We start from the raw sequence: 26773 nt of genomic DNA on the forward strand, positions 1-26773 counted from the left end.
CTAAAATCCTAAATCAAGTCTAAATAAAGTCAACATCTCTGAGCATTTTCCTCTGATCAAACAGATTCAGTCTTTTATGCAATTATTTCAATGGAAAACAGAACTGCACTTTGATGTTGTGTTTACACAGAAAAGCGTAATCAAATACATTAAAATAACCTGTAATCTCACCACATAGAAATCACATCTATTACAATTTGGCCTATTTGCTTCAGTTAATTTGTGTGTATGTTTTCAAAAATGAAATCATGCTGTATATATAGTTTTTACCCTGTCCTTCACATGTCAACATTATATTCACAATGGAAAATTGTGAAGCTGTTAAAAATTATGTTTTCCAGAAGATGTATGTACCTCTATGTTCACTGCAACACTATTTACAATAGCTAAGATATGGAAGCAACCTAAGTGTCCATCCATAGATGAATGGACAGAGAAGATGTGGTATATATACACAGTGGAATATCATTCAGCTGTAAAAAACGGATGAAATCTTGCGTTTGGAGCAACATGGATAGACCTGGAGGGTATTATGCTAGGTGAAATAAGTCAGACAGAGACAAACAAATACCGTATGGTTTCACTTATATATATGGAATGTAAAAAACAAAACAAACGAACAAACAAGACAGAAACAGACTCATGGATACAGAGAACAAACTGGTGGTTGCTGGGTTGGGTTGAGGGGAAGGGGGTGGGAGGAAAGTCAAAATAGGTGAAGGGGATTAAGAGATACAAACTTCCAACTATAAAATAAATAAGTTATGGGGATGTAATATACACATAGGGAATATAGTCAGTAATACTGTAACAACTTTGTATGGTGATGGATAGTAACTGGTTTTACTGCAGTGATCATTTCATAATGTATAAAAATATTGAATCACTATGTTGTACACCTGAAACTAATATAATCTTGTATGTTAATTGTAACTCAAAAATAAAATAAAATACCTAGACTCTGTAAGGGAAAAAGTATTTTTTTCAACAGTTCTTAATGCCATGGGCAAAGGCTAATTGTCTAATTAATTGAAAAAGGATGCAAAAAACAACAACAAAAAAGAAGATCAGGGGGTTCTGTCTGTTTTATAATTTTACAAAAGCAGGATATAAATATTATGTTTATGGTGAGGCCTGAGTAAGGCCTGTATTCACTGCATCGTGCAAATGTCAATTCCTGGTCTGGATAATGTGTTGTTATCCTGTGAGATGTTGCCATTGGGGGAAGCTGGGTGATGGGCCATGGAACCTCTGCACTATTTTTTTCAACTTCTTGTGAGTCTATAATTATTTCAAAATAAAAAGCTGAAAAATATTACCTTCAGTAAAACCTCAATATTAAATATTCAACAGAAATTAAATATTAAAAGACTCAAAAAATGAAGTATAAAAAGATGTCAGGGAAGAAGCCTGTTACAAAGTTAACAGCTCGTGCCTGAGTGCTGGGAGGACCTCTCAGACGGCAGCACGACAGCCCAGGTGGGCCTTATCCCGCTGAGTCTGAGAGGCCAGGTGCCCCCCTGGCCTGCGGGGACTGAGCCTACACACTGCCCTTGGGCCCTTGGCTCACCTCTGCTGGTGATGCTCCAGTAACTTCTGACCCTTGCTCAGGGCCCGTCGCAGGACAGCCGAAACCTGCCTTTCAGAATCTGTCTCCTCCTCCGGCTCGTGCAGAAGCCCAGGCCCCTCACCTGCCCACTGCTGCCGACTCTCCAGGGCCCGCTGCAGCTGGGCTGCCTCTTGGTGCGCCAGCTGGTCCTCCAGCTTCCTCTCCAGTTCCTGGAGCTCCTGCACACAGAGGGGCAGGTGATGAGCCCAAGGCAGGTGGACCGCAGGATAAAATCCGCCCCGCTTGGCACGGCGCTGCAAGCCTAGCACCACCTCCTTTTGCTGCCTCCCGGATCTGGCCGTGCCAAACAGCATGAAGAGACTGCATCTGGGTCTCTCACCCCTCCGTGCCTTTGCACACACTGTACACCCACCTGCAGGGCCTTTCCCCATTTGCCTGGCCAACTCTGAGTCTTCTTTCAAGGACTGGCTTTAGAAGAACCTCCTCAGGAAAGAGCTCTGTTCTGTGTTGGTCTCAGCCTGTGGACTGTGACAGTACTAGCTGGAGATGCCTGGGGGTCCACACTCCCTGGGGCAGCGCCCACAGGCATTTTCCTGATGGGCTGATGTCAAGGTTGAACTGGCCCTTGTGGTTCTTATGATTGCAAGACTCAACCTCAGCAACAACCATCAGGGACCTTGAAAAAACAAGGTTTATTCCTCACAGGCCCTGGAGGGTACACGGCACACCCAGGCCACACAGCAGGGTCGCAAAGAGAGAGACAGCATGGCCCTTGGATGGTCAAGGGTGGGGTGCCTAGTGTTTCACTGGTTCACTCTTTGTTGGTGAACTTAAATCATAAGAGCAGGAATTGAGGCGCAGGGAGGGCAAAGCAGGGTCACTCAAGAGGTCAGGTATGTAGGTCAACCAGAGCTTTCCAAAAAAGGGAAATTCATGGGTGGGGCAGCCTGACTTTTATCTAGTTGTTTAGTTGGCAACCTGTTTATTTTCAGACGATGTCTTTGAAACGGATGCCTCGACAATCAAAAGCTGAATGTCAGGCACTTATATTACAATCAAAAAAGCTAATTGTCAGGCACTTACTAACGGCTCCCTAAGTCCCCTGGGAGATGCAGACTCCCCCTCCTCAACTGTCCACTCACCATCCCTCGTATTTTCCCATTACAGACTGAATGAATATTTGTGGTCCCTCAAAATCCACATGCTGAATCCCTAATCCCCAGTGGGATGGGGCTTGGAGGTGTGGCCTTTGGGGGTAATTAGGTTTAGATAAAGTTACAAGGATGGGGCCCCCAAGATGGGATTAGTCCCCTTATAGAACGAGGAAGAGACCAGAGCTCCCTCTCTCTGCCATGTGAGGACACAGTGAGAAGGCAGCCGTCTGCAAGCCAGGAAGGATTCTTCTCAACAGAAACAGAATCAGCCGGCACTTTGAGCTTAGACTTCCCAGTCTCCAAAACTGTGAGAAAATAAATGTTTGTTATTTAAGCCCTGCAGTCTATGGTATTTGGATACAACAGCACGAGCAGATTAGGACAATGCTCCACTTTCTGCTAGAGTGTGAGCTCCTGGGGGGCAGGGCTGCATTTCCATCCCCCAACCTGCAGCACATAGCAGCTCCCTGGCAGCTCCCACCTGTTGCTAAAACACATGGGTTGGGCTTCCCTGGTGGCACAGTGGTTGGGAGTCCGCCTGCCGATGCGGGGGACGCGGGTTCGTGCCCCGGTCCGGGTGGGCCATGGCCGCTGCGCCTGCGCGTCCAGAGCCTGTGCTCCGCAACGGGAGAGGCCACAGCAGTGAGAGGCCCGCGTACCGCAAAAAAAAAAAAAAAAGTTAAAACACATGGGTTATCAGCACGTAACCTACACGGCAAAAGCTGTGCTGGACCAGCAACCATGGATAACACCTAACACTGACAGTACGCAGGTCAAGCCTGACCCACTCTAAGTGCTCTGTGTTTATTCATCTCATTGAATCCTTATAACAACTGTAAGGAATATATACTTATTTTCCCTGTTACAAATGATGCAACTGAGGCAGGGAGACAAAGTAATTTTCCAGGCCATGCAATTCTTAAGTGGCAGAACCAGAATATGGGGCCAGGCCAGCCGGCTCCAGGGTTTGTGTCCTTAACCCCCAGGCTATACTGTCTCTCACTGGCCAGACAGAAGAAATCTGCATTCTGAGGCCACCAGAGTCAGAGAATCTGGGTACAAGAGACTGTCCACAGCCTGCTTAGATGGGTAAGAGAGGGCGGGCAGGAAGGTCCCAAGCCTTGTAAAATGCACACACACCGAACCTATTATTCACCAACTGGCCAGTGTTCTATGTGGGGTGGAGTGAGGATGGGGCTCAATCGTAAGAGGCCTTGGTTAGGTGTCATCAGGAGATGGTGGCCCTTGGTCCTCCTAAATTTTGTGCAAAACCGTCTGCCTGTCTGCAGAGGGGCCAAAGCTTGCATCAAGCGCTCAGAAGGGTCTCAAAGTCCCCCAGAGGCGCAGAAACCAAGGCAGAAGAGAAAATGGCCAGAGAGGTAAACTGAAGTCGTAGTGTGGAGAGTGCCGGGTTGTGCCGTCAGGGCCGTGGAAGCTTTGGAATGCTCTGAGCGTGGGCTACCATCACATTGAGATTTCCAGTTATGACCATCCTTCTCGTTGCTGCGTCCCAAATTGGAAACATAACCAAACACAGCATTTCCAACAGCACTAATGAGTTTCCCTCAGTGTGTTCTGTCAGCATGCCCGGAGCCTGGTCACGGACCAGGCTTCCAATGAGGCAGCCCCCAGCCCACAGTGTGAGGAAGGAAAGGACAGACCCACGCCTGCCAGTGTCCCCAAAACAGGCAGAGCACAGAGAGCTGGCGAGTCACACTTTGATTTTCCGAGACTGGGTTAGCCCTGGTTAGGAACAGGAAACAAGGTGGGAACCTGGTATCCTGCAGGTTCTAAGATGCTGATGGGAGGTTCTCCCAGAGGTCAGTTCTCCTCCAAACCCCTGCCACTTAGCACAACTGGAATCCAAGATTCGGTTCTAGAACTGTCTTCCTTAATGCCTGCTCTCTTCACTAGAGTTTAGATGCTCAGGTAGGGGCTCTGGGACTGTCTTGTTCATCCTTCTCCCCAGCAGGAAGCAGGCACCTGGCTTGTGGACGAGTCACAGTAATCAGCAACATCTTACTAATAGTAATAATAACAGCAATTAGCACATACCAAATGCCCACCTTGCGCTAGATTTGATTCACGCTATCTTTACATGAATTAGTTTATTTAATCTTCACAAAATAGCACAAGGTAGTCCCATTTTATCGATAAGGTAGCTCAGGTGCAGACAGTGTAAGGAAATCTCCTGAAGTCCCAAGAACCCAAGAGAGGAGTGATTTTAATTTGTCTGACTCTGGGCCCCATCTCTCGCTTCTATTGTCTCTGGAAAGCATTATGTAGGCATCTTTTGAATGAATGGATGGTTGGACAGATGGACAAATGATGATGATGATGATGATGAAGACAGACAGACAGGCAGATAGAGAGACAGTTCCAGGCCTTTTATTGGGCACAAGGGATGCTGGGGTGAATGAGACATGGCCCCTAGACTCTGGAAACTCACGGTTTAGCGTGGGAGACAGTTGTTCAAACACAGTAACAGTGACAGGTAACAGCCCGTCTCTGGGAATCGCGATGGAGAGTTATTTGAGTACAGAGCTGGGAAAAACCAACTCTGTCCAAGGGAATCATGGATGGCTTCACAGAGGAGGCAACACTTGGCTTGTCTAAGAATATGGAGAGGAGTTTGTACGTGGGCAGCAGAAGCATTCTAGGCAGAGGTCCTTCCAAGGAATGGAGGCCTGAATGTGTCTCAAGTGTTCAGGAAGCTGCAAGAAGGTCCAGGGGCTAAAACTCAGAGTCCGAGGGAGGGAGGGGTAGAGGATAAATATTAAAATATGGAGCTGGGAATGGGGCTGTCACTGATCATTTTTATTTTTCAGAAAGGCTCCTCTGGCTGCAGTGTGGAGGAGACTGCAGAGGGAAAGAGGAAGGTGGGTGGAAATCAATGTCAGGACAGGAGCCAGGCTTTGCAGGCAGGAGGTGTGGGCTCTGCTTTCCAGCTGTGGGACCCTGGTGAAATGCGTTAACCGTCCTAAGCCTCAACTCCGTCTGTAGAATGGGAATAAAATCATCCTGGGGTTGACAGAAAGTTTACACACTTAACACGATGCCTTGGGCTTAACGAGAGCTCGATGAGTGCAAGCTACTCTTGGTGTGATTTTTGGTTTTCAGATTTGTCTGAAGAGTGAAGCTGGGCGGCAAAGGTCAGAAGTGAGAAAATTCCAGCAGGATCGACAGACTGGGTGACTGGCAGCAAGTGGGCAGTAAGGCAGAGGGGAGAAGAGAAAGATGTCCAGTCCAGGCTTGGAAAAGTGGATATGCAGCCACTGAAATTGAAATGCAAATACAGTGGGTACAGTTAGTCTGGGGTCACATTATCTGTATGAGTAAGTCCATCCCATTTAAATTTGCCCATGATTCAGTTATGCCTTTGCCTATGTCCCAATTTCACAAAATGAGTCTAAATCTTTCATCAAGTGAGGGGAACTTGATATAGTTTTCTTAGGAGTCATTGCTTCCAAAGCATTTCATTTCATGCTTTTTTAAATTCTCCTGAATGTGAAACAGCTTAAAAGCCCGTTCCCAATGGGAAAGTGGTTTTCCCAGAATGATCAGATTGCAGAATGAAAGTCTAATACCAGGAGCAAAATGACAGGTTTGTCTTCCCCCCAAATGCAAATCTTCACTGCAAAAAAACCCGGCATCGTATCCATCGCTGTACCAGGAATTTAATCATGCAGCATCCTCTGATTTATCATCAGTTGCTTCCAATTCAGGACACATTAACTCTTCTATTCTAAACACGCTTGAGAATAAGAAAGCTTTGATGTTACTCAAAAGGGCTTTAAGATAAAATTGAAAATGTAAGTGTTGTGCTGCCCAATTACTAATGGGAATAAGGGTCGTTGCAAGTGGAAAGGGCCATTCGGTGTCTTAGGGCTTAACTGAGGTGCTTCTCAGAGCATTTATGATGAAGAGATGAACTGGGAACTGAAAGCCAGAGGTTCCTAGTGTCTTATTTTGTTCCTCATTTGTTTGATACATGACCTTGGACCTGCCCTTCCTCTGAAGGCCTCACCTGCTTCATCTATAATTCCTGGCAATGTCCACCTCCATGCCAATCACCCGGCAGCGATATTTACTGTGGGTTTTGGGTAAACATCCTGCAGGTATTTCCTCCTATTATTAATTTGCTAAGGAGTCTTAAGTTGAATGGGTGCTGAATTCAATAAAATACTTGTTCTGTATACACTGAAATGATCACAGGAGTCATTTCTTTAATCTGTTAATCTAATGAATTTTGTACATGAATGTTTTAATGTTAAACCAACCTTACATTCCTGAGAAAAACTCAGTCCGGTCATGCTGTATTAAATCTTTTTTACAGACGGCTGGATTAGGTCAATATTTTGTTTATGAATTGTACATCTATGCTCAAAGTAAGACAACTGTAATTGTTCTTTCTTGTACTATTCATGTCTGCTTTTGGTGTCAAGGTTATCTGAGCTTCATGAAATGAGGAATATTCCCTATTTTTTTAACATCAGAAATAATCCTTATATGAGATTGGAAAAACTTGCTACCTTAAGGTTTGGTGGAGCTCACCTGTAAAACTATCAAGGTAAGATATCTTTGCACGTGTGTCAGAAGATTTCAAGACTACTGAGTCAATTTCTTTCGTGGTAATAGACCTATACAGATGTTTTTTCTAGTTGAACCAATTTTGGTGATCTATAATTTTTTAGAAAATTTTCTTTCATTGCAATGTCTAAAGTCATCTACATAAAATTATTGTTCACAGAATTCTCTTATTTTTTAAAACTCTAGGGCATCTATTGTTATGTTGATTTTTATACTTCTGATATTACTTGTCCCTTATCTTTTTTTAAATGGTCAGTCTTTCTGGATATTTGTATATTTATTAGACTTTTCTCAAAAAATTCAACATTTCACTTTATTGATTCTCTCTACTGTAGTTTTGTTTTTAATTTTATTTATTCTCTCTTCCTTCCCTCTACTTTCTACAGGTTCATTTGTGGTTGTTATCCCCCTAACTTTTTGTTTTGTTTTGTTTTTTGGGGGTTTTTTTGCGGTACGTGGGGCTCTCACTGTTCTGGCCTCTCCCGCCACGGAGCACAGGCTCCGGACGCGCAGGCTCAGCGGCCATGGCTCACAGGCCCAGCCGCTCCGCGGCATGTGGGATCCTCCCGGACCGGGGCACGAACCCGCGTCCCCTGCATCGGCAGGCGGACTCTCAACGACTGCGCCACTAGGGAAGCCCCCCACTAACTTTTTATATGATTTCAATTGTGAGCCTTTCTTCTTTTTCAATATAAGTTAAGGGCATAAATTTCTCTCTAACAACTGCTTTTTTAGAGGGAAAAAAAGCAGTTAGAAACGTCGTATCTACATTATTTTTCTGTTCTTTGAATTTTAAAATTTCCATTTCTTTGATTTGAAAATTTCCATTCTTTTGATTTGAAAATTTCCATTTCTTTGAAAATTTGATTTCTTTGATCCATGAATTATTAAGAAGTATGCTTAATACTTCCAAAGTATGGAAGTTTTAATCTCTTAAAAAAACGGATTTAAACTTAATTGTCCTTTTTCAAAAAGGTGGTCAACAGGGTAATGCGTGGTCAATGACTTTTTAACTGTCCTAATATGTGCTGAAGAAAAACGTATGTTCGTTAACCGTTAGCTGTGAGATTTTGCATGTGTGCATTAAATACAGGTTGTTAAATGTGTGATTCAGTCCATCTGTATCTTCACTGGTGTTTCATCTGATCAATGTTCAACCACAGAAGGAGCTGTGCTGAAAGTTCCCACCATGATGAGAGATCTCTCAATTTCTCCCTGTTTGGTCGATTTTTCTTTTTGTTGTTTTGGGTCTTTTACCACATACATGCAAGTTGAGAACTCTCTGCTCTCTGGGTGAATGAAACTTTGAAATCATTTTGGAATTATCTTTAACTTTTTAAATCATTTCATAAATCATTCTTTTATACTCTATACTGATAATTCAGACATCTACAGTCCTTGGGGATTTTAATCTGCTGGTGTTTTGTTTCTCTTACCCACAGGTCCTCTTGTCTTGCATCTTTATGTATTCAGTGACTCTTTAAATTTTAATTGAGAACTCATAGAAATCCTGAGGTGCCCGGATTGAGAATATTTTCCTCTGGACAGGATCTGCCTTAGCTTTAGCCATGCACCAGGGCAGGCATCCCACCTGGACCTATTTAAATTTAATTTATCACCTTGGAGATTTCCCGACTGAATGGCTAAAGTACTTTTGGATTCCTTCATCACATTAGAAGAAGCCTTTGGTGACAAATTCAGAGGAGGCTCACACCCCGACCCCCTCACCCCCTGCCACCAGCAGGGCTGAAGATGGACAGGTTACCCTGGTGGCTGCTTTGACCACAGGTGGCTTTCTCCTCCCGCCTCACTGGGCATTCTGTCTCCTCAGGACATCCCACAGCCCCATCTCCTAGTCCTTCAAATTAATCCCCTATCCCTGGGCGTTCTGGGTTTCACCCTTTGCCCCTAGATTTCAGCCTCTGGAATTGCTTCTATCTCCCTCTATAAGTTCAGCTTCTCCAGGCTATCATTAGCCCTTGGGGATTTTCCTCATTCTCTTGCAAAGTCACAAAGCATTAAAAAGTATGTTTATTTTTATTTACCCAGCGTTTGGATGTTTTGTGCTGGGATATCAGCAAAGCTTCCCCTTCTTTCCTATCCCTACAAACAGGCGTCACAGTGCAGGGTGCACCATCTTTGCTGGAAAAATAGCTTGGACTCTTCAGGGTCTCATGTTATTTATGACTTCTGTAAAGAAATGACGGGAACCCCTATTAGCAAGATCAACTAGTCCATGAACATGACCCAGGGGTCTGAAGTGAGAAAGGGATACATTTCTGGCTCCTGTCACTCAGTAGCTCTGTGGACCTCGGAAAGAACTTGACCTGCCACCTGCCTGAATCTCATTTCTTTACTTGAGAATTGAGCACAGAAAAGGTACCGACTTCATGGCATGGCTCGATGATTAACTGGCATAATGCCTGACAAAGCGCGTAACTGCAAAGCAGCATAAAATCGCAACTTATTAATAATCATGCTTAAATGATCATCTTAAGACGCACAATTAAGTAATGAATTGTTAATGCTTAAATGAGAGTACACCCATTTCACAGCTCATTAGTGCTTGCCTGCCACACACGTGACACTCGATAAATGTGAGTTCCCTTTCCTCACTGTAACTATTATAATAATACATGAAATTCTAAAATTATACATACAGGGACTAAAATTAGTCCTCAAAACCATTACGTCGGTAGCTTTTGTTTTACGAGTATACCTCCCACGCCTTGTAAAAAATGCAGCATGTAGGAATAATTAGAATTTTGAAAATAAAAAATAATCCGTTATTTCACAGCATCTAAGGCGCCATTCATTGAAAGCGACACAGCTATTTTTCATAGTAGTATGAAAGATACAATACCGCTGTTGGCTGCAAGAAGCATCCCAGTTTCCCAGATTTTAAAAATGTTAAAATTCAAAAGGTTTGCTTCCTTGGAGGCAATGAAATAGAGCAGCCTTGGGCTGCAAGGGTGCACCACGCTCCCATGGAAGTTTCCTCACTCAACCCTCTCCAGGACGCTGCAGTGGGCACAGGGCAGTGGACCACCCACCTAATGGTGGGAGAAGTGGAGGTGGCCACCAGAACGAAACACCAAGGTATGTGGTGCGGCCCCCCGCGCCTTCCTTCCCAGGTCTGTCACTCACCGGGCTGTGCGACTCCAGGATCTGCGTGCAGGCTGCCTTGGTCAGGGTCTCTGACGCGCTCAGCTCCTCCAGGAGCAGGTCCTGGATGGTCAGGAGCGCAGTGTATGCCCACAGGGTCTTGGCCATCCTGGCCGCCTTCTGGAACTGCAGGGAGACGAGGGACTCGGCAAAGCGTCCCTCCTGGGCCTCCAGCTGCTGCACCCTCTCGCGAAGCAACTCTCCTCGGACCTGGGAGGGGCCGGCCAGAGAACCAGAGAACAGTAAGTGGAGGGACGGCGGAGGACAGAGCACGCGGCTGACAAAAGCCGGTGTATGTATATTCGTGCAGGCAGGCAGCCGGTCATCGATTCGGGATTCTGAAGAAGGTCTCAAGGCAGCAGCGTTGGAATCTCAGTGCGCAGTTTAAGACAGCAAGGGCCTCTCTGCTTATAAAGATGCTGCGGGGCTTTCAGAGTCCAGCTGTTCATTCCACATGTATCACTCTCGGAGGTAAATCGAACTGTGTTGCTCTCCAGGGCAAATTCCTTCAAGCCTCCCATCTTAAAGGATGAAAATTCAGTCTTCCTAACACAGCCCCTAAGGCCCTCCCCTCCCCGATCCCAGCGAAGGTACAGCTGGAAAGGTCTGGTCTGTTCTGCCACCTCCACCCACATACGTGGGACTTCCATTGCTCCTGACAGTTCAGGGCCTTGCACACCATGCTCTTTGTGTCTGCCATCCGAGCTCTTCGCTATGATTCAAACATCCCTCATCTTTGTCCTCCTGAAAATCTCCTACTTGGCCTTTGCGTCTCTGGTTCCCAAGGAGCCACTCTGAAGCATCCTCACTCTGCACATCTGTCGCCCTCCTTGTGTTTCTTTTGTCTCTCAAGCTCCTCTCCCCAGCTGGTACCACACTGTTTACCCCACCAGGACAGAGCTCTTGCAGGGGAGGGCCCAACACCCGAGGGGCCCAGCAGCCTCTAGATGAGAGAATCCATTCATTATACTCATTCACTCAACTAAGTAGTTCATTCCAGCTTCTCTACATTTTTTCTCTGCTATCACTACCTCTTACACTTTCTCTAGGAAACTTGCTACAGGGAACAACATAGTCTACTGCTTCTCTGATTTCACCACCCGAGCCCCTAAAGGCAGGTCCCTGTAAGTGTGCACGCCTCTCCCCTGCACAGGAAGCTAAAGTACAACCCCAAAAGTAGCCTACACAAGCATCGTATCTCGATGAAGCCTTTCATTTCATCTTTAAAGGTTTGTGGAATATATTGACAATAGCCAAAGTCAAAGCAACCCAAGGACCCCCTCAACAGATGTACGGATAAACAAAATGGGGTCTATCTATACAGTGGAATATATGCAGCCTTAAAAAGGAAGGAAATTCGAGCACATGCTACAACATGGGTGACATGATGCCGAGAGAAATCGACCAGTCACGAAAGGACAAATCCCGTATGAGTCCACTTATATGAGTTTCCTAGAGTAGTCAAATTCACAGAGTCAGAAAGTAGGACGGTGGTTGCCAAGGGCTGGGGAGAGGAGGGGGTGGGAGTTAGTGCTTCATGGGGACAGAGTGTCAGTTTGGGAAGATTAAAAGTTCTGGAGATGGATGGTGGTGACAGCTGCATACAACATGAATATACTTAATGCCACTGAACTGGATCCTGAAAAAATGGTTAAGGTGGTACGTTTCATGTTACGTGTATTGTACCACAATAAAAAAAATGGAATTTTGTTTGCTGCTACGTAACCTATTTTTAAGATTTGTATGTTTATATTCAGAGGTTATAAAGTAGCTGGCCCAAGGGAAAATATTTACACGGCACAGAGGCTGGCAGAAGATGGTGGCCCGGGTTCTCCCAGGGCTGTGCAATTTTCCTGTGCCCATTGTGTGTCCTTCAGAGGAAGGCAAATCCCAGGTTAAAGAGATCAGATTTCACCTGTGTGATCTGTCCTTCAGGAAAAACTCTGCTGCAGGAAGGAGGAAAAAGTGCCCCAAAGAAGCAAAGAGCCCACTTTGTGTATTATTGGCTGGAAAAGAAAACTCTGCTGGGGGACCTGCAAAGGCTTCTTGGAGAGGTGGTGCTTACCACAGGCCATGGAGAAGGAAGGACAACAAGTGAAACTAGCTCTTCAAAGACACGCTGTGGGGACCTGCATATTTGCAGCCCACGAGTAACAGGGATCAGAGGCAATAACACACAGAACTACGGCATGAAAACAGCTTCTCTGGAAGAAGACACTTCATTTCCCTGCTTGAAAGGAAACATGAAGTCTTGTTATCAAAAGGATGCTACCAGACCCCAGTCTTTCCCTAGTTTGGAGCACCAGGTGACAGCCACTTGTGACAGTCCGGTGATCTGTTTCCACGGTAATTACAGATCACTGGCCTGCGCCTTCCAGGTGGGCTTTCTTCGAGGGCCAGCAGCTATACTCAGCTTGTGTGGAGGAGCCTGCACAGCTCGTAGAGGTGGTCCAATGTCCTTGCAAGACTGGGCGATGCCCTGTGAGAATGGGGCCCCAAGAGCGCTGTCTGATTACTTCCTCATGGGGACACTTGGAAACTGAGTCTCTGAAGTGCTTTATAGATCCTAACGGTCTTCCAGCAAACTCTTTTTTCCCACCGTTATTTTTTTCACAGTAAGTTCACAAACAGGAAATATATTTACATCTTTGTTCATTCATCCAAAAAAATTTAATGAGCACCAAATATGTATAATATAAAGGAATGTGTGACGCACCCAGGGAATGGGGACGGGTTCGTCACTAGACACATATCTAATCCTGAAAGCTCAGAATTGAGGAGGGAAGTAGGCACCATGGTGAAAGGCACAGGCTCCAGAGCCAGTACTCTAAATTGGTTTGATATTTTTGCACTTTAATTATCTAGATGATGGGGTGGGTGGCAATGACTTTCCAGGCATAGAAATCAATTTTTCTATCTTAAATTTAAGCACTAATGATGTTTACTCAGCCGGGTGTTATGTTTATTTAGTCATGCACATGACTTAGCTTCTCCGAATTCCTAGCTTTGTCTTCTTCACTCGAGGAGTCCACCAGGTTCTGCCTGGTTTCCTTCCCCTGCGCCATGGCCTGGAAGCTCTTTCAGGGCCGCACCCAGGACAGTCACAGGGCTCAACTCATTTGCTCCCTGTTTCTCAGGGATCACTTTTGACTGTTGTCCAGTATTTTAAAAAACACATTATTTCATACATTTTGTTCATTGTTTTTGTTTTGTTTTAGGTGAGGGGATAATTTGAGGCTTCAATTCCGTTATGGGCAGAAGCAAAATAAGTCCCCAGTAAGGTTATTTTGATTATTAAATAATCTACTACTTTGAGAAAACCATAATTCAAAAAGAGTCATGTACCAAAATGTTCACTGCAGCTCTATTTACAATAGGCAGGATGTGGAAGCAACCTAAGTGTCCATCGACAGATGAATGGATAAAGAAGATGTGGCACATGTATACAATGGAATATTACTCAGCCATAAAAAGAAATGAAATTGAGTTATTTGTAGTGAGGTGGATGGACCTAGAGTCTGTCATACAGAGTGAAGTAAGTCAGAAAGAGAAAAACAAGTACTGTATGCTAACACATATATATGGAATCTAAAAAAAAAAAAAAAATGGTCATGAAGAACCTAGGGGCAAGACAGGAATAAAGACACAGACCTACTAGAGAATGGACTTGAGGATATGGGGAGGGGGAAGGGTAAGCTGTGACAAAGTGAGAGAGTGGCATGGACATATATACACTACCAAACGTAAAATAGATAGCTAGTGGGAAGCAGCCGCATAGCACAGGGAGATCAGCTCGGTGCTTTGTGACCGCCTGGAGGGGTGGGATAGGGAGGGTGGGAGGGAGGGAGGTGCAACAGGGAAGAGATATGGGAACATATGTATATGTATAACTGATTCACTTTGTTATAAAGCAGAAACTGACACACCATTGTAACGCAACTATACTCCAATAAAGCTGTTAAAAAACAAAAAAAACCCCAAAAACAAATACTTGAAAGAAAATAAATAAATAAATAAATAATCTACTACTTTTCATTGACTGTAACAGTGCCTGACACACTGAAGTGTTGAATGATGGCTAGCTGTTGTTGTTTATTGTTTTTTTTTTTTTTTGCAGTACGCGGGCCTCTCACTGTTGTGGCCTCTCCCGTTGCGGAGCACAGGCTCCGGAAGCGCAGGCTCAGCGGCCATGGCTCACGGGCCCAGCCGCTCTGCGGCATGTGGGATCTTCCCGGACCGGGGCACGAACCCGTGTCCCCTGCATCGGCAGGCGGACTCTCAACCACTGCACCACCAGGGAAGCCCTGTTTATTGTTAGTATTAATTTTATTATTAAAGGTAGAACATGGTTGGTGGCATAAAGGAGGTCCATATATAGCGCTATGATATTTTAGAGGATGGAAGAGGGGGAGGCGTCAGGGAAGGTTGTGAAGATATCAGCTTTTGAACTGGACATTGAAGGATCCAGGCATTAAGGAAGAGGGAACAGCACAACCAAAGGCACTGAGGCAGGAGTGTATGGGGTCTCTATGGGGTTAGTGAGAGGGTGAATTAGACCAAAGCTGAAAGGAAAAGTGGAAGATAAGGACCTAGAAGTCAGACAGAAACCACATTACAGAGACCCTCACTGCTAAGGGGAGGTAGGTAGCCTTTCTCTGGAGGCAACAGAAAGGGCTTTGGCAAGCCTGTTAAAGTTACTAAAAAGGAAAAACATGAGTGACAGGCAGGTGAACAAGAAATGGATGAGAGGCCCCCTCCTTACACACCTGCATGAGCTCATATTTCCACATTTCCTCCGTGTGGTTTCAATCTTCCCCACCACTGGACAGGTAGTGGCCCAAATACCCTGTAAGGCCTAGTCCCCTGCAGAGACGCAGGGCAGAGTAAGGTGGCCATGAGGGATATCTCATTTTACTTATGCAAAGTCATTCCTAAAATGTGGGATAAACGTAAAGCCTTTTGCATGTACTTCGAGAACAACTTGCAGTGAAATTAACAGAAGAAAGAGTCTCTAACATCCTCTTTCTTCTTCGGAAAGCTTAATTTCTTAATTCTAGCCCTATGAGAATACACCTCCGAAGAGGGCTTTCATCCTTGTTTAAAAGAACTCCTGGGAAAAGATACAGATTTGCATTTCTATGAGGTATTAATGACAGGCTAAATTAAATATTCAAGCTACCTAAATTAATAAAAATTCATTTGCAAAACAATATGCTGCTAAATACTCTTATTTTAGATGTGAAGTTCAAACAACTTCCTAACTGGTTTCCCTGGTAGAATGTGCAGTTTTGAAGGAGTAGTTTCTTCTATTCATTGGGATGTCCTTTAAACACAAAATAAAATCAACCTGTCAATCATCAGAGAATTACTGAGATTCTAAGAAGTTCAAGACCTTACACCCCTCCTCCTTGCACAAGTTTGGAAACATATACAACTAGATGCATGGGTGAGCCAGACGGACACCAAATGTCAGCTCTGATATTGATGGAAACTAGACTGGAGAATGCGGCTCAGATGTGTTTGCAAAGGAGTGGACAGTCCTCCAAACAGCAGGCCTCCCCTCTAGCTCATCACATTGTAGTCAGAAAATGGGGGCTTCCTGCAGGCAGGCTGGCTTCCAAAGAGAGGAGGGAGTTGCGCTGAGCATGCTCAGTTCCTACTTTAATCTCACCAATCAGGTAACACTCCTTGGAGAGAAGTGGGCAAGGAATGCAGAGAGGCCAGGATGTCACTAGCAAAGTCCCTCCATGTGGAAAGAGAGGGGTCAGAAAGGAGTCACATTAGGAATCTCCCATCCAAATGCTGGGAGGAGATGCTGATGAAACACTATTTAAATATAAGAATGTACTCATATTCTAGTGGCTGGCCCTCTCAAAAAGCAGGTCAGTTTAAACCATGCTTTGCAGGATGGGTTCGAAATTTAAGACTCTCTCCTTTATCTTGCATCAGGAGGGGAGTGGACTCAGTAAAGGTGTGTTGGGTTAATGTTTATTGAATGAAATAACACCCGGCTAAATAAACATCATTAGTGCTTAAATTTAAGATAGAAAACTTGATTTCTATGCCTGGAAAGACATTGCCACTCAACCCCTCATCTGCATAATTAAAGTGCAAAAATCTCAAACAAATTAAGAGCACTGCCTTAAACTAGTCAGCATAGTTTTATTTCTTGTGTTTATGGCTGATCTGTTATCTCCTACGTAAAAACTTACCACCTAACTAGCTGTGTGACCTGGACAAGCTGCTTAACCTCTCTGAGTCTCAGTTTTATCTCTGAAAAGCAAACAATAAAATGACAGGGAACAATCCCTGTAGAGTCTGTGGTACCTAATGAGCCCCTAATAAATAGTAGCTGCTGTATTCTTACCACTAGTATTATTTTGGTATCATTACTATAATTAGTTAAATAGAGTCTCCTTTGGGTTGCAGGAAAAAGATAAAACAATAGTTTATAATATTGAGAGTTTTCTTTCCTCCTTTAAAAAGTTTTTTCATTTCTAATTATAAAAAAACATGCACAATGTAGAAAAATATTAACAACTGAGATTCCTGGAGAAAGACAGTAGATTTATAACATGCATCTACTGCTCTCTTTAAGGCAGAAGGACTCAAGTAAAACTCTACATACTGACTACTAAAATCTCAGTTCTCTTCCCTCATTTGGCTCCTGACATATGGGCAGCAAGGCCTTTACCATTTAGGCAGGAGACTGGTCTTCTCTGGGCACTCTGACCAGATTTTAAGAAAGCTCTAAAGTTACAGACATTGGGAATTCACCAAGTGCGTGGTCCAGCCCAGTCACAGCAGCGTGAAGGTCACAGTCTGCAAGGCCTACTTACAGGTCAGAGCCTCCAAGTAGCTTTTAAGTACTCGACTCTTTTTTTTTTTTTTTTTTTTTTTGCGGTACGCGGGCCTCTCACTGTGTGGCCTCTCCCGTTGCGGAGCACAGGCTCCGGACGCGCAGGCTCAGCGGCCATGGCTCACGGGTCCAGCCGCTCCGCGGCATGTGGGATCTTCTCGGACCGGGGCACGAACCTGTATCCCCTGCATCGGCAGGCGGACTCTCAACCACTGTGCCACCAGGGAAGCCCAAGTACTCCACTCTTAAATATGAGCAGACCATCAAGGATGGCCACATACCTGGGAAAGCCTCTAATGAACGTAGAGGTAATAATAAATATGCAGGAATTTTTTGAAAAACTTAATGTTCTCAGAGAGATACAAGAGTTATTGTAGCCTTAAAGCAACAAGACAATGTTATTTCGTAGAGAGCATTCAGAGAGAAAAAACTCTTGAAAAATTAGAAATTAAAAATGTAAGTGGGCTGCTTTGGGAGCAGTGGGAAACTATGAAGCTTCCCTTAGGAACTCTGCTCAATATTCTGTAATAACCTAAATGGGAAAAGAATTCGAAAAAGAATAGATGTGTATATGTATAACTGAATCACTTTGCTGTACACCTGAAACTAACACAACATTGTTAATCAACTATGCTCCAATATAAGATAAAAATTTAAAAAAAAGGAAGAAACTTTCCTTAAAATGGTGCTTCAGGGAGATGACTTTGACAGAGTCTGCCTCAAGGGATAAAACAGGGGCAAGAGTAGACATGAAGAGAACCGTCTGGAGGCTTTCCCAGTCTTGGTAGGTGGATGAAGGGATTTTCTCGCCTCTTCCTAAAATGCATTCCCTTCCAATATGCCTTCTTTTCTAAGCTTTATAAAGACCTGTACCATCAGTTTTCTCTCTTGTCATGTCATCTGAAAATGAGCACATTATTCTCATGCTTAAGCTCTAGCCACTTCTGAAATGACAGGTGTGTGAAGAGCTGTTCCTGACAGAAGCGCCAGCCACCTCTGCATAATTGCCGAGGCTGCTGCAGAAACACACTAGGATGCGTGGTTGATTGCACTGCAAGAGTTCCACTCCTGATGGAGGGGTTGCTAATGAAGTATGCAAGCATGGCATCTCGTGAAACCCAGAAATAGTGAGTGAATAATGGATGGGTGAATGGTTATGTGGTAGACACACCACCCAGATGGAAGCAACATCATTAAAATAGTACCAGAAATCGTGGGTGAGCAGAAAATACGGTCATGTCACTTTCATTTATATTGAAGTGCTCCTAGAGAAAATTTATGAGAAATTTATATATACTTTGTGCAAAACCAGCAAGAGAACGCACCGAAGATGAACTGAAATATTGCCTTCGTTTCTAGATCCATCAATTAAAATTCTGCTAACAGAACACAGAGGTGGGCATCGAGAGACTGGAACCTTATCCTTGCTGAAGTGTCTGGGCTCAGGGCCCCTCAGTCCCCAGAAACCAGTCCAGCTCTTGACGGGGGCTGGGACTGCAACCCTAACCTCCATCTCACTCTGACAAGTAGAAGGAAGAGAACAGGTCAGACTAAGACACGGCCCCCAACCCCTAGAACCAACGAGAGCAGAGGTCAGGAGAGGAGGACTGGCCAACAGAGACTGACTTCTAGAACTACTAATGAATATATCCTGAGAGATACTCTCTACGAAGTGCGTAAATCTTGTCAATTTTCCCTCAAAAGGTCTGAGCTTCTCAGTTAGCTGTCAGGATTCTCATGACCTGGGTCCTCCCTGCCTCTACTGCCCTTGTCTCCATATCTAACAGAAAATACTCAGCCTTTTTGAGGACAAATAAAGCCACGAGGTAAGCCTCAATAAATTCCAAAGACTTGTTATCATATACACTTTGTTCTCTATCTAAAACATACTAAAAGTAGAAATCAATAACAGAAGGATAGGGTTTTTTTCTTTTTAAGGATCTGTTAGAAGTAAAAATCAATCAAAAAGGGATAGGTTAGAAAGTTCTGCTTCTGGCCATGATACAGGAACAGGGAACAAATTTACTCTGTAACCAGATTTGCTTTCCCACAGCTAGAAAACTAGACAAATCACATGATGCAATGGTTTTCAGACACTGGACAACAGGCAGCACAGAACTGGGATACTTGAGAGAAGGGAAATAGACAAGGTGAGCCCCACGGTTGCCCCAGCTTACAGCCTGAATGCAGTTCCTAGTACACAAAAGGATGTGTTGGGGAACCCAGGGAGAGACCAGCAGGCTCAGTACTTTCAGAAAACAAAAGCAGAGTTTGGGAGGCCCCTGTGCCTAGAATTTGTGGGGCAGAGTCCTAAAGAGGAGGGAGCTGCTGAGAGAGAGAGAGAGAGAGAGAGAGAGAGAGAGAGAGAGAGAGATCCAGAGATTTGCAAGGGGCTTTGGCTGAATACTGTGCATGTTTGAAAAAAACCCAAATAACAAACCAATGCCAGGCTGGGAAAGAACCACCAGAAATAATAGGCAGAACCATTGCTGGAGCTCACACAGAGCTGGGAAGAGCTTGTGTTCCCACAACCCAGAGTGAAAAGATCCCACGACACACAAGGTATCAGGTAGAGTCCTCAGAAGTGTGTTGCCTCAGCAGCGGGGATACGTTAGTCCTCGACTAAAGGCAGCTCTTGACCCAACCTAACAAAACTTAAAAGTAAGCCTTGAGGTGAGCTGTGACAAAGCGAGAGAGAGACATGGACATATATACACTACCAAATGTAAAATAGATAGCTAGTGGGAAGCAGCCACATAGCACAGGGAGATCAGCTCGGTGCTTTGTGACCACCTGGAGGGGTGGGATAGGGAGGGTGGGAGGGAGGGAGACGCAAGAGGGAAGAGATATGGGAACATATGTGTATGTATAACTGATTCACTTTGTTATAAAGCAGAAACTAACACACCATTGTAAAGCAATTATACCCCAATAAAGATGTTTTAAAAAAAAGCAAGTCTTGAAAGGATAAAATTAATCCAAAAGAACATACCTACATGTCAAAACTCCACTATTAAAGAAAATACAAAATCCAGTACCCAACATGTAAAATCTACAATGCCTACCATCCAATCAAAAATTACCATGCAAGCAAAGAAGAAGGAAACGATCCATAATCCAGGGGAAAATCAACCAATGGAAATGAGCGAGATGATGGAATAAGCAGACGAGGATATTGACACACTGCTAAGAAAAAGAAATGAGGCGTAAGAATCAGAAAGGAGGCTACGAAGCTGTGATTATTTGTAGACATTACGACCAAATGCAAAAAATCAACAGACACATTCTCACAAGAATCTTAAGAGGTAGGTGTACCTATCATGCACACTTGAAAGATGAGTATGCTAGGGCATGGAGTGGTTAAGTGACTTGCTCAAGGTCACAGGGTTATAAGTGACAGAGGTAGGGACTTTGGACCCAGCAGTCTGGCTCCAGAGATAGAATAAGGGAGTCTGGAAAGACTTATAAAAATTCGTAACATTTCTTTACATCAGTATCAAATAAGCCCAAAACATAACTGAAAATAGGTAATAACTCACAATTGCAACTAAACCTATCATGTATCTGGGAATCATCAAAAAGAATACACAAGACCTTATGTATATGTACACCTTATCCATAAGGTGACCCTATGATTTCTCGCCCAAGTTGAGAGTAAAAGGAAGAGCTAACGGGAAGGGACGTGGGGATGACAGGGGAGACTGGGACTGTCCCAAGCATATCGACTTAATGGAAGCAAATATAAAATCTATTAAAGATCTTAAAAGAAGATCCACATAAAATAAGAAACATTCCACCTTTTTGGAGGGGAAGACAATTCTCAAATTAACCTGTAATTTCAGTTCAATCCAACAGAAATTTATCTTGGAACTTGATTAACTTATTCTCAAATGTACCTGCCCTCCAGAGTCCTCCAGGTTGAAAATCATGCATCTGTGCATTTGTAAGGAGCCTATCAGAAGGACTGGGATGTCTGTGGAGTGTCACAGGTGCACAACAGCCACTCAGGATGGCTGCCTCTGACCGGAGCTGGTAACCCATCAACTGGACTGAAAAAGTGGGCAGGCAGGAAGTCCACTTTCATCCCTCTGCCTGTCTCTCTTTTCCTCCCTGAATCAGTCGTACAAGTCTTTCTGAATGAGTCACGTACCACTCATTCAAGGCGGAGCTCAGCATAGTCAGGTGGCTTCTATGTGAAAGCAGGAGGCAAACCTGTAAATGGTCGATGTACAAACTTGCTGCTCATCTAAAACCGTGAACATCTCAAGTGCAGGATCCTGCAACAGCGCCCGGCCCAGAAAACAAGCTACAAAATGTTCTAAAGGAGGAAGTGAAGGAGAATGAGGGAAAGGGGAAAGCTGAGCAGGGCAAGGAAAAGGAAAGAGGTGGAAGAAAGGGAGGGGACGTGGGGAAGAGGACCAAACAGCCCTGCTGGGAGGCTGAAGCCTTCTCACTGTCACTGTGGACCCAGCACCATGATGGAAAGGGCATGGGTGATGGAAGCAGACGTGCCTTGTGGGAGCCCCAGCTCAACCACTCACTGATGGCGTGACCTTGGGCAATTCTGCCGACCTCTCCAGACGGCAGAGTCCAGACCAGGGACATATCAACCTGGGGCTGAGGGTTGCAGATTCTAGTAAAGAAAGGGGGCACCTGGCAGGTGCTTTCAGCATGCTCTGCAAACCCCAGCTGCGAAGCCACAGTCCCTTTGGGGACAGCATGCTGCCAGCCAGGCAGGGGCTTGACAGTGGGTCTTGGGACAGTGGCCATTAGGTCCCTGCTCCATCTTGATAGCTACATGAGCTTGGAAGGGGTTCCCAGTCCTGAAGCACAATCAAACAACTCTCAGCTGCTGTCATCCCCCCAAGGGCTGTCATTTCTGTGCAATTACCCTGCAAATAAAAAATCTGAACAATTGCCACTCGGATGCTAAGAGATGCAGTCGACCGACTTCAGGAGGAACATCAAAGCCGCTGACTGGGGAGTACCTATTGTATTGGCACTTGCCACAGTGAGATAGCCATTTGTGAAGATGGCCTGTCATGAAAAGGTCACGGCTGGCAAATGACTCTTGGCTGCCTTTCTCCATGAGGCCGAAATTAGGTAGCCTATGAGTTGCTCCATTATTGGGGAAATGGGCACTGGAGCCCACTCCAAAGTTAAAAAGCACCTTCCGATCCATTTGTTCCTCACAAATCCGGTGACTAGTGGGTTATCATTGTCTCAATCCTGATTTTACGGATGTGGGAGCCAAGGCACGTTCATCTCACATTACACAACCGTGGGAAATAACCATGTTCCGTGAGAATATTCCCTGTCAGAGATGAAGAAGAGATAGAGCTTTAGTTTGAAGTGCTGGATCCACCACCGCCTGGCTGCAGAAACCTGGATGAACTCACTGTGGAGACTCAGTTTCCACATCTGTAAAATAGGGATATGGACCGTTCCTACTTCTTTAGGAAGTCGGGAGGGGTAAAGCACGTAATGGGATGAAAGAGACAGGCTAGAATGGGGGAAGCACGTGCGGTCAGGTGAACTCACGGTGGGTGGGCTGCTGAGTTCGGCTCAGGAAACCTCGGGACCTTCTCAACCCATCCTTCATCCTGTCCCTCTCCTCCTTCTACAGCGCTGGTGAGACTCGGCCCATCTTCCCAGACAGGCACTTGAGACCCTCCACCCCAGGTCTGTTCCCCCATCCCCTCGGGAGACCCAGCACCCCAGCAAAGCAGCCTTTTCAGGGGGCTGCAGACTCTCTGGGCTCCCCTGAACCTGCATTGTGTCCTTGGCCACGGCTCAGGCCATGCATTCCTTCCACCAAATCAAATCCCCACTTTTCCTTCTCTGACAATAGCTACCTTAAGTGTGACAATGGGTCACAAACCAGCGTGCACTGGAGGAAATGCCCTGCCCCGCCCCCCATGCGGCTAGTTCCTCCATGTAGTCCCTGCCTCACTCCACCCTCTCCTCGTCCCCTCCTGGGTGAACCGGGAATCCACCCCACTGGGCAGCTTGGCTCAGCTCTGCTCTGGGAGCCCCACTTCTGCTCCTCCAGGTAGGCTGCTGCCAGGACACCCCCAGGGACACCTGTGATCGTGTGACTGAGTCTGTCTAATTCTGGGATGTTTAGCAAGCCCATCTGGTTCTCATACTAATTTCTATCTTCTGAATTAGCCTTTAACTGTAAAACAGAAGATATTTCCACCTGTACCTGCCTTAGTCTTTGTCTTGTGTCTCAATTTTATATAGAACACAAGTGGGAATAGGGTGCTACTTCTGTGTCCCTTAAGACATCAACAACCTGTACACACCTGGAAGGAGCCATGACCTTGCCTGGAGCAGGTTCTATGGCTCTTTGCTGGATTACGCATTTGTGTTCTGAGAAATACACTTACATTAAAAAAAAAAATTAAAATAACTAGGTAAAGGACCCGAGGGACAGAAGGTAGGAACAAGACGAGCAGCTCTAGAATATGGTCTGCGCATCCACTCACTGACAGTCCTCTGGGAGTCTGCCCTTTGCTGGGGAAGGCAGCGGGCCCCCGGCAGTGACAACACGGTGTCGACTCTTAAATGTCACCTCCTCAGAGACATCTCACCTGACTCTCCCACCTACAGTGGATCCCACTTCCCCCTCGCCATCCCCCCACCCCGTCACTATCATACCGTCTTGTTCATTTCTTTATCGGCACTGATCATGATCTATCATTTTAAGTGCTCTTTGTCTAGAATGTGCATTTCTGAGAGCTGGGACCACCCCAGCGCTCGTGAACACGATGCCTGGGACATTGCTGCCTCCTCAGCATCCCAGAGGAATGAAGGAACAGCGTGAGATATGCTAGGACGGGAAAGGAAGTTGGCAGGGGGAGGGGTAAGTGGGAGAACTGGGTGTTCCGGGAAGGCTTCTTGGAAGAGGGGGCACCTGAGGACAGAGTTGTGCCTTAGGACAGCTGAGGACAAAGTCCACTTGTTCAGGTAAAAAGAGGTGGAAAGGTAAATCCAAGAAGAGGGAAGGACACGGGTAAGCAGCACGTGGTCATACGCAGTACGCGCAGAAACAGAAGTGTAACAAAAGGGGGCTGGTGAGGGAGGCTGGGCTGCTTGTGGCGCACAGAGGAGGGTGTGCAAGATAAATGCGGAGATAGAAGTGAAGCAGCACAAGTGAACCCCTCAGCACAGAGCCAGGCACAAGGATGGTGGCAACCACAGGCCACGGAGGCAGCACCAGAGATGAGGCCAGAAGAATGGACCAGAGAGAGACCTCCTGGGGGAGAAGTGGAGGAAGAGGGTTCCAGGCAGAAGGACCAGGTGAAAAGGGGCGGGGGTGGGGGTGGGGTGGGTCCCACCTACAGGAACACAAGGTAAAAACCAGGTGCTGCGGGGAGGGGGAAGGGTAAGCTGGGGCGAAGTGAGAGAGTGGCATGGACATACATACACTACCAAATGCAAAATAGATAGCTAGTGGGAAGCAGCCGCATAGCACAAGGAGATCAGCTCCGTGCTCTGTGACCACCTAGAGGGGTGGGATAGGGAGGGTGGGAGGGAGACGCAAGAGGGAGGGGATATGGAGACATATGTATATGTATAACTGATTCACTTTGTTATACAGCAGAAACTAACACACCATCGTAAAGCAATTATACTCCAATAAAGATGGAAAAAGAAAAAAACAGGTGCTGGGTGGAGATGGACAGTCACAGCCCCCAAGGGCTCTGTGTGCCCTTAAACTGGGCGGCTGCCAGCCCTGCCATGTGCTATGAGGAGTGACAGATCGAACACTGACCTTTTCAACCAGGTCTTCGGGGGCCTGTTCCTCAAAGAGCTGAATTTTATCTTCAGTGCACTTCTTCAAAAGGTCTGTCTTGCTTTTGCTCTTGGAGCGTGGCTTCCTTGCCTTGGACTGTGGCTGGAGAGAGGGGAGAAAACATGGGCGAGAAAGTGATCACCAGTAGGTTGGTGCAGCCCCTGGTCTCCCCAAGCCCAGAGAGGCTCCTGCAGCTCTTGGCACCGCACAGCTGTCTTAGCCAGAGAGGGGAGGAGAGATGAACACTCTCCTGGAATGAACTCCGTTCATGGGCCTTCGGTCTTGGCATACTTTGGGAGCTTGTCCCGCCAAAGGGAGGAGAGGGATGCTCGTGGGCAGAGCCGGAGCTTTGCAGTCAGACAGATAGCGGCCCCACCTGAGTCCACCTCCTCTCCAGTGGGGGACCTCAACCCGTCAGCCTCTGTGAGCAGGCACAGGACGGAAGAGGTGCTTGTCCTTGGGAAGCTTACAGAAGAGCGGAGGAAAAAATCAGTAAACGTGAAAACAAATAACCGACCAAGACACTCTCAGAGGGTTGGTGAGTGCCATGAAGACAAGGAGACAGATATTCTCTGGGTATTATCTTACATTAGGCGGACGGGGACACGTCTGCAGAGGCGAACGGCTGCTGAGGACATCCGTATGCATGCATTCAAGGAGGCATTATGCGTGGGCTTTCACACATACCATCCTCCTAGAATAACAGCTGCACAACCTACACACACATACCAGCTCCTCACAAATGTAAAGAAGTGACATTGCAGCTGAGCCCCGCATGACAAGGTGTCAGGAGTGTGAAAATGTGGGAATAGAAGGTTCCAGACCCTGAAGACCTGAAGCCCAGAGCAAGGGTGAGAGGGGTCGAAGAAGAGGTTGTGTGGGACTTCCCTGGTGGTCCAGTGGTAAAGAATCTGCCTTCCAACGCAGGGGACCCAGATTCGATCCCTGGTCAGGGAACTAAGATCCCACACGTGGCGGGGCAACGAAGCCTGCGTAACACAACTACTGAGCTTGCACGCCTCAATGAGAGAGTCCATGTACCGCAAAAACTACAGAGCCCACGTACGCGCTCTGGAGCCTGCCCGGAGCCCGCACACCACAAAGAGAAGCCCGCGCTTCCATAACGAAGACCCAACACAGCCAGAGGAAAAAAAAAAGAAAGAAAAGAAAGAAATAAAATAAATAATTTAAAAAGAGAAGAGGTTGTGGGTGCTCAGTAAATTGATATTCAGCGAATGAATGAATGAGTGTAGAAGATGCTACCCTCTCTGAGCCTCAGTTTCCAGACCTGTAAAATGGAGCTAATGATACCTACCTCATAGGATTACCGCAAGAACATAACACAATGGAACATAAATGGAACATAATCTAACATAATAAACAGAAAAATATAACAACACAGCATACTGTAACACAACACGATAGAACATAACAACATGCTTAGAATGTAGCCTAAATGAGAATATAACAATAGGACATGACATCACATAGCAAAACAAAACAGCATGCAGTAGGGCATAATGTAGCATGACCAACACAACACGCACCACATCTAAGATGCTTGGTGCAGTACGTGGCCGCTGGTCACTCCCCATGAGGGCCAGTCCTCCTCCCTTCCCGGCTCACATACCCAC

At 45.7% G+C, this 26773-nt stretch overlaps 1 protein-coding gene across 2 annotated transcripts in view; it reads right to left on the bottom strand.

Annotated features, from left to right (window-relative positions):
* Positions 1-26773, bottom strand: part of EVC2 (EvC ciliary complex subunit 2) — a 138617-nt gene that overhangs the window by 14130 nt on the left and 97714 nt on the right. For both annotated transcript variants that reach the window (XM_060011807.1, XM_060011806.1), the window contains exons 16-18: positions 25119-25241; positions 10462-10689; positions 1571-1788 (exon numbers count right to left, since the gene is read on the bottom strand). In XM_060011807.1, coding sequence (XP_059867790.1) covers positions 1571-1788; positions 10462-10689; positions 25119-25241 — 569 coding nt within the window. The remainder of the gene's footprint in view (positions 1-1570; positions 1789-10461; positions 10690-25118; positions 25242-26773) is intronic.

Source organism: Delphinus delphis, chromosome 5 (assembly GCF_949987515.2).
Source record: "Delphinus delphis chromosome 5, mDelDel1.2, whole genome shotgun sequence".
NCBI lineage: Eukaryota > Metazoa > Chordata > Mammalia > Artiodactyla > Delphinidae > Delphinus > Delphinus delphis.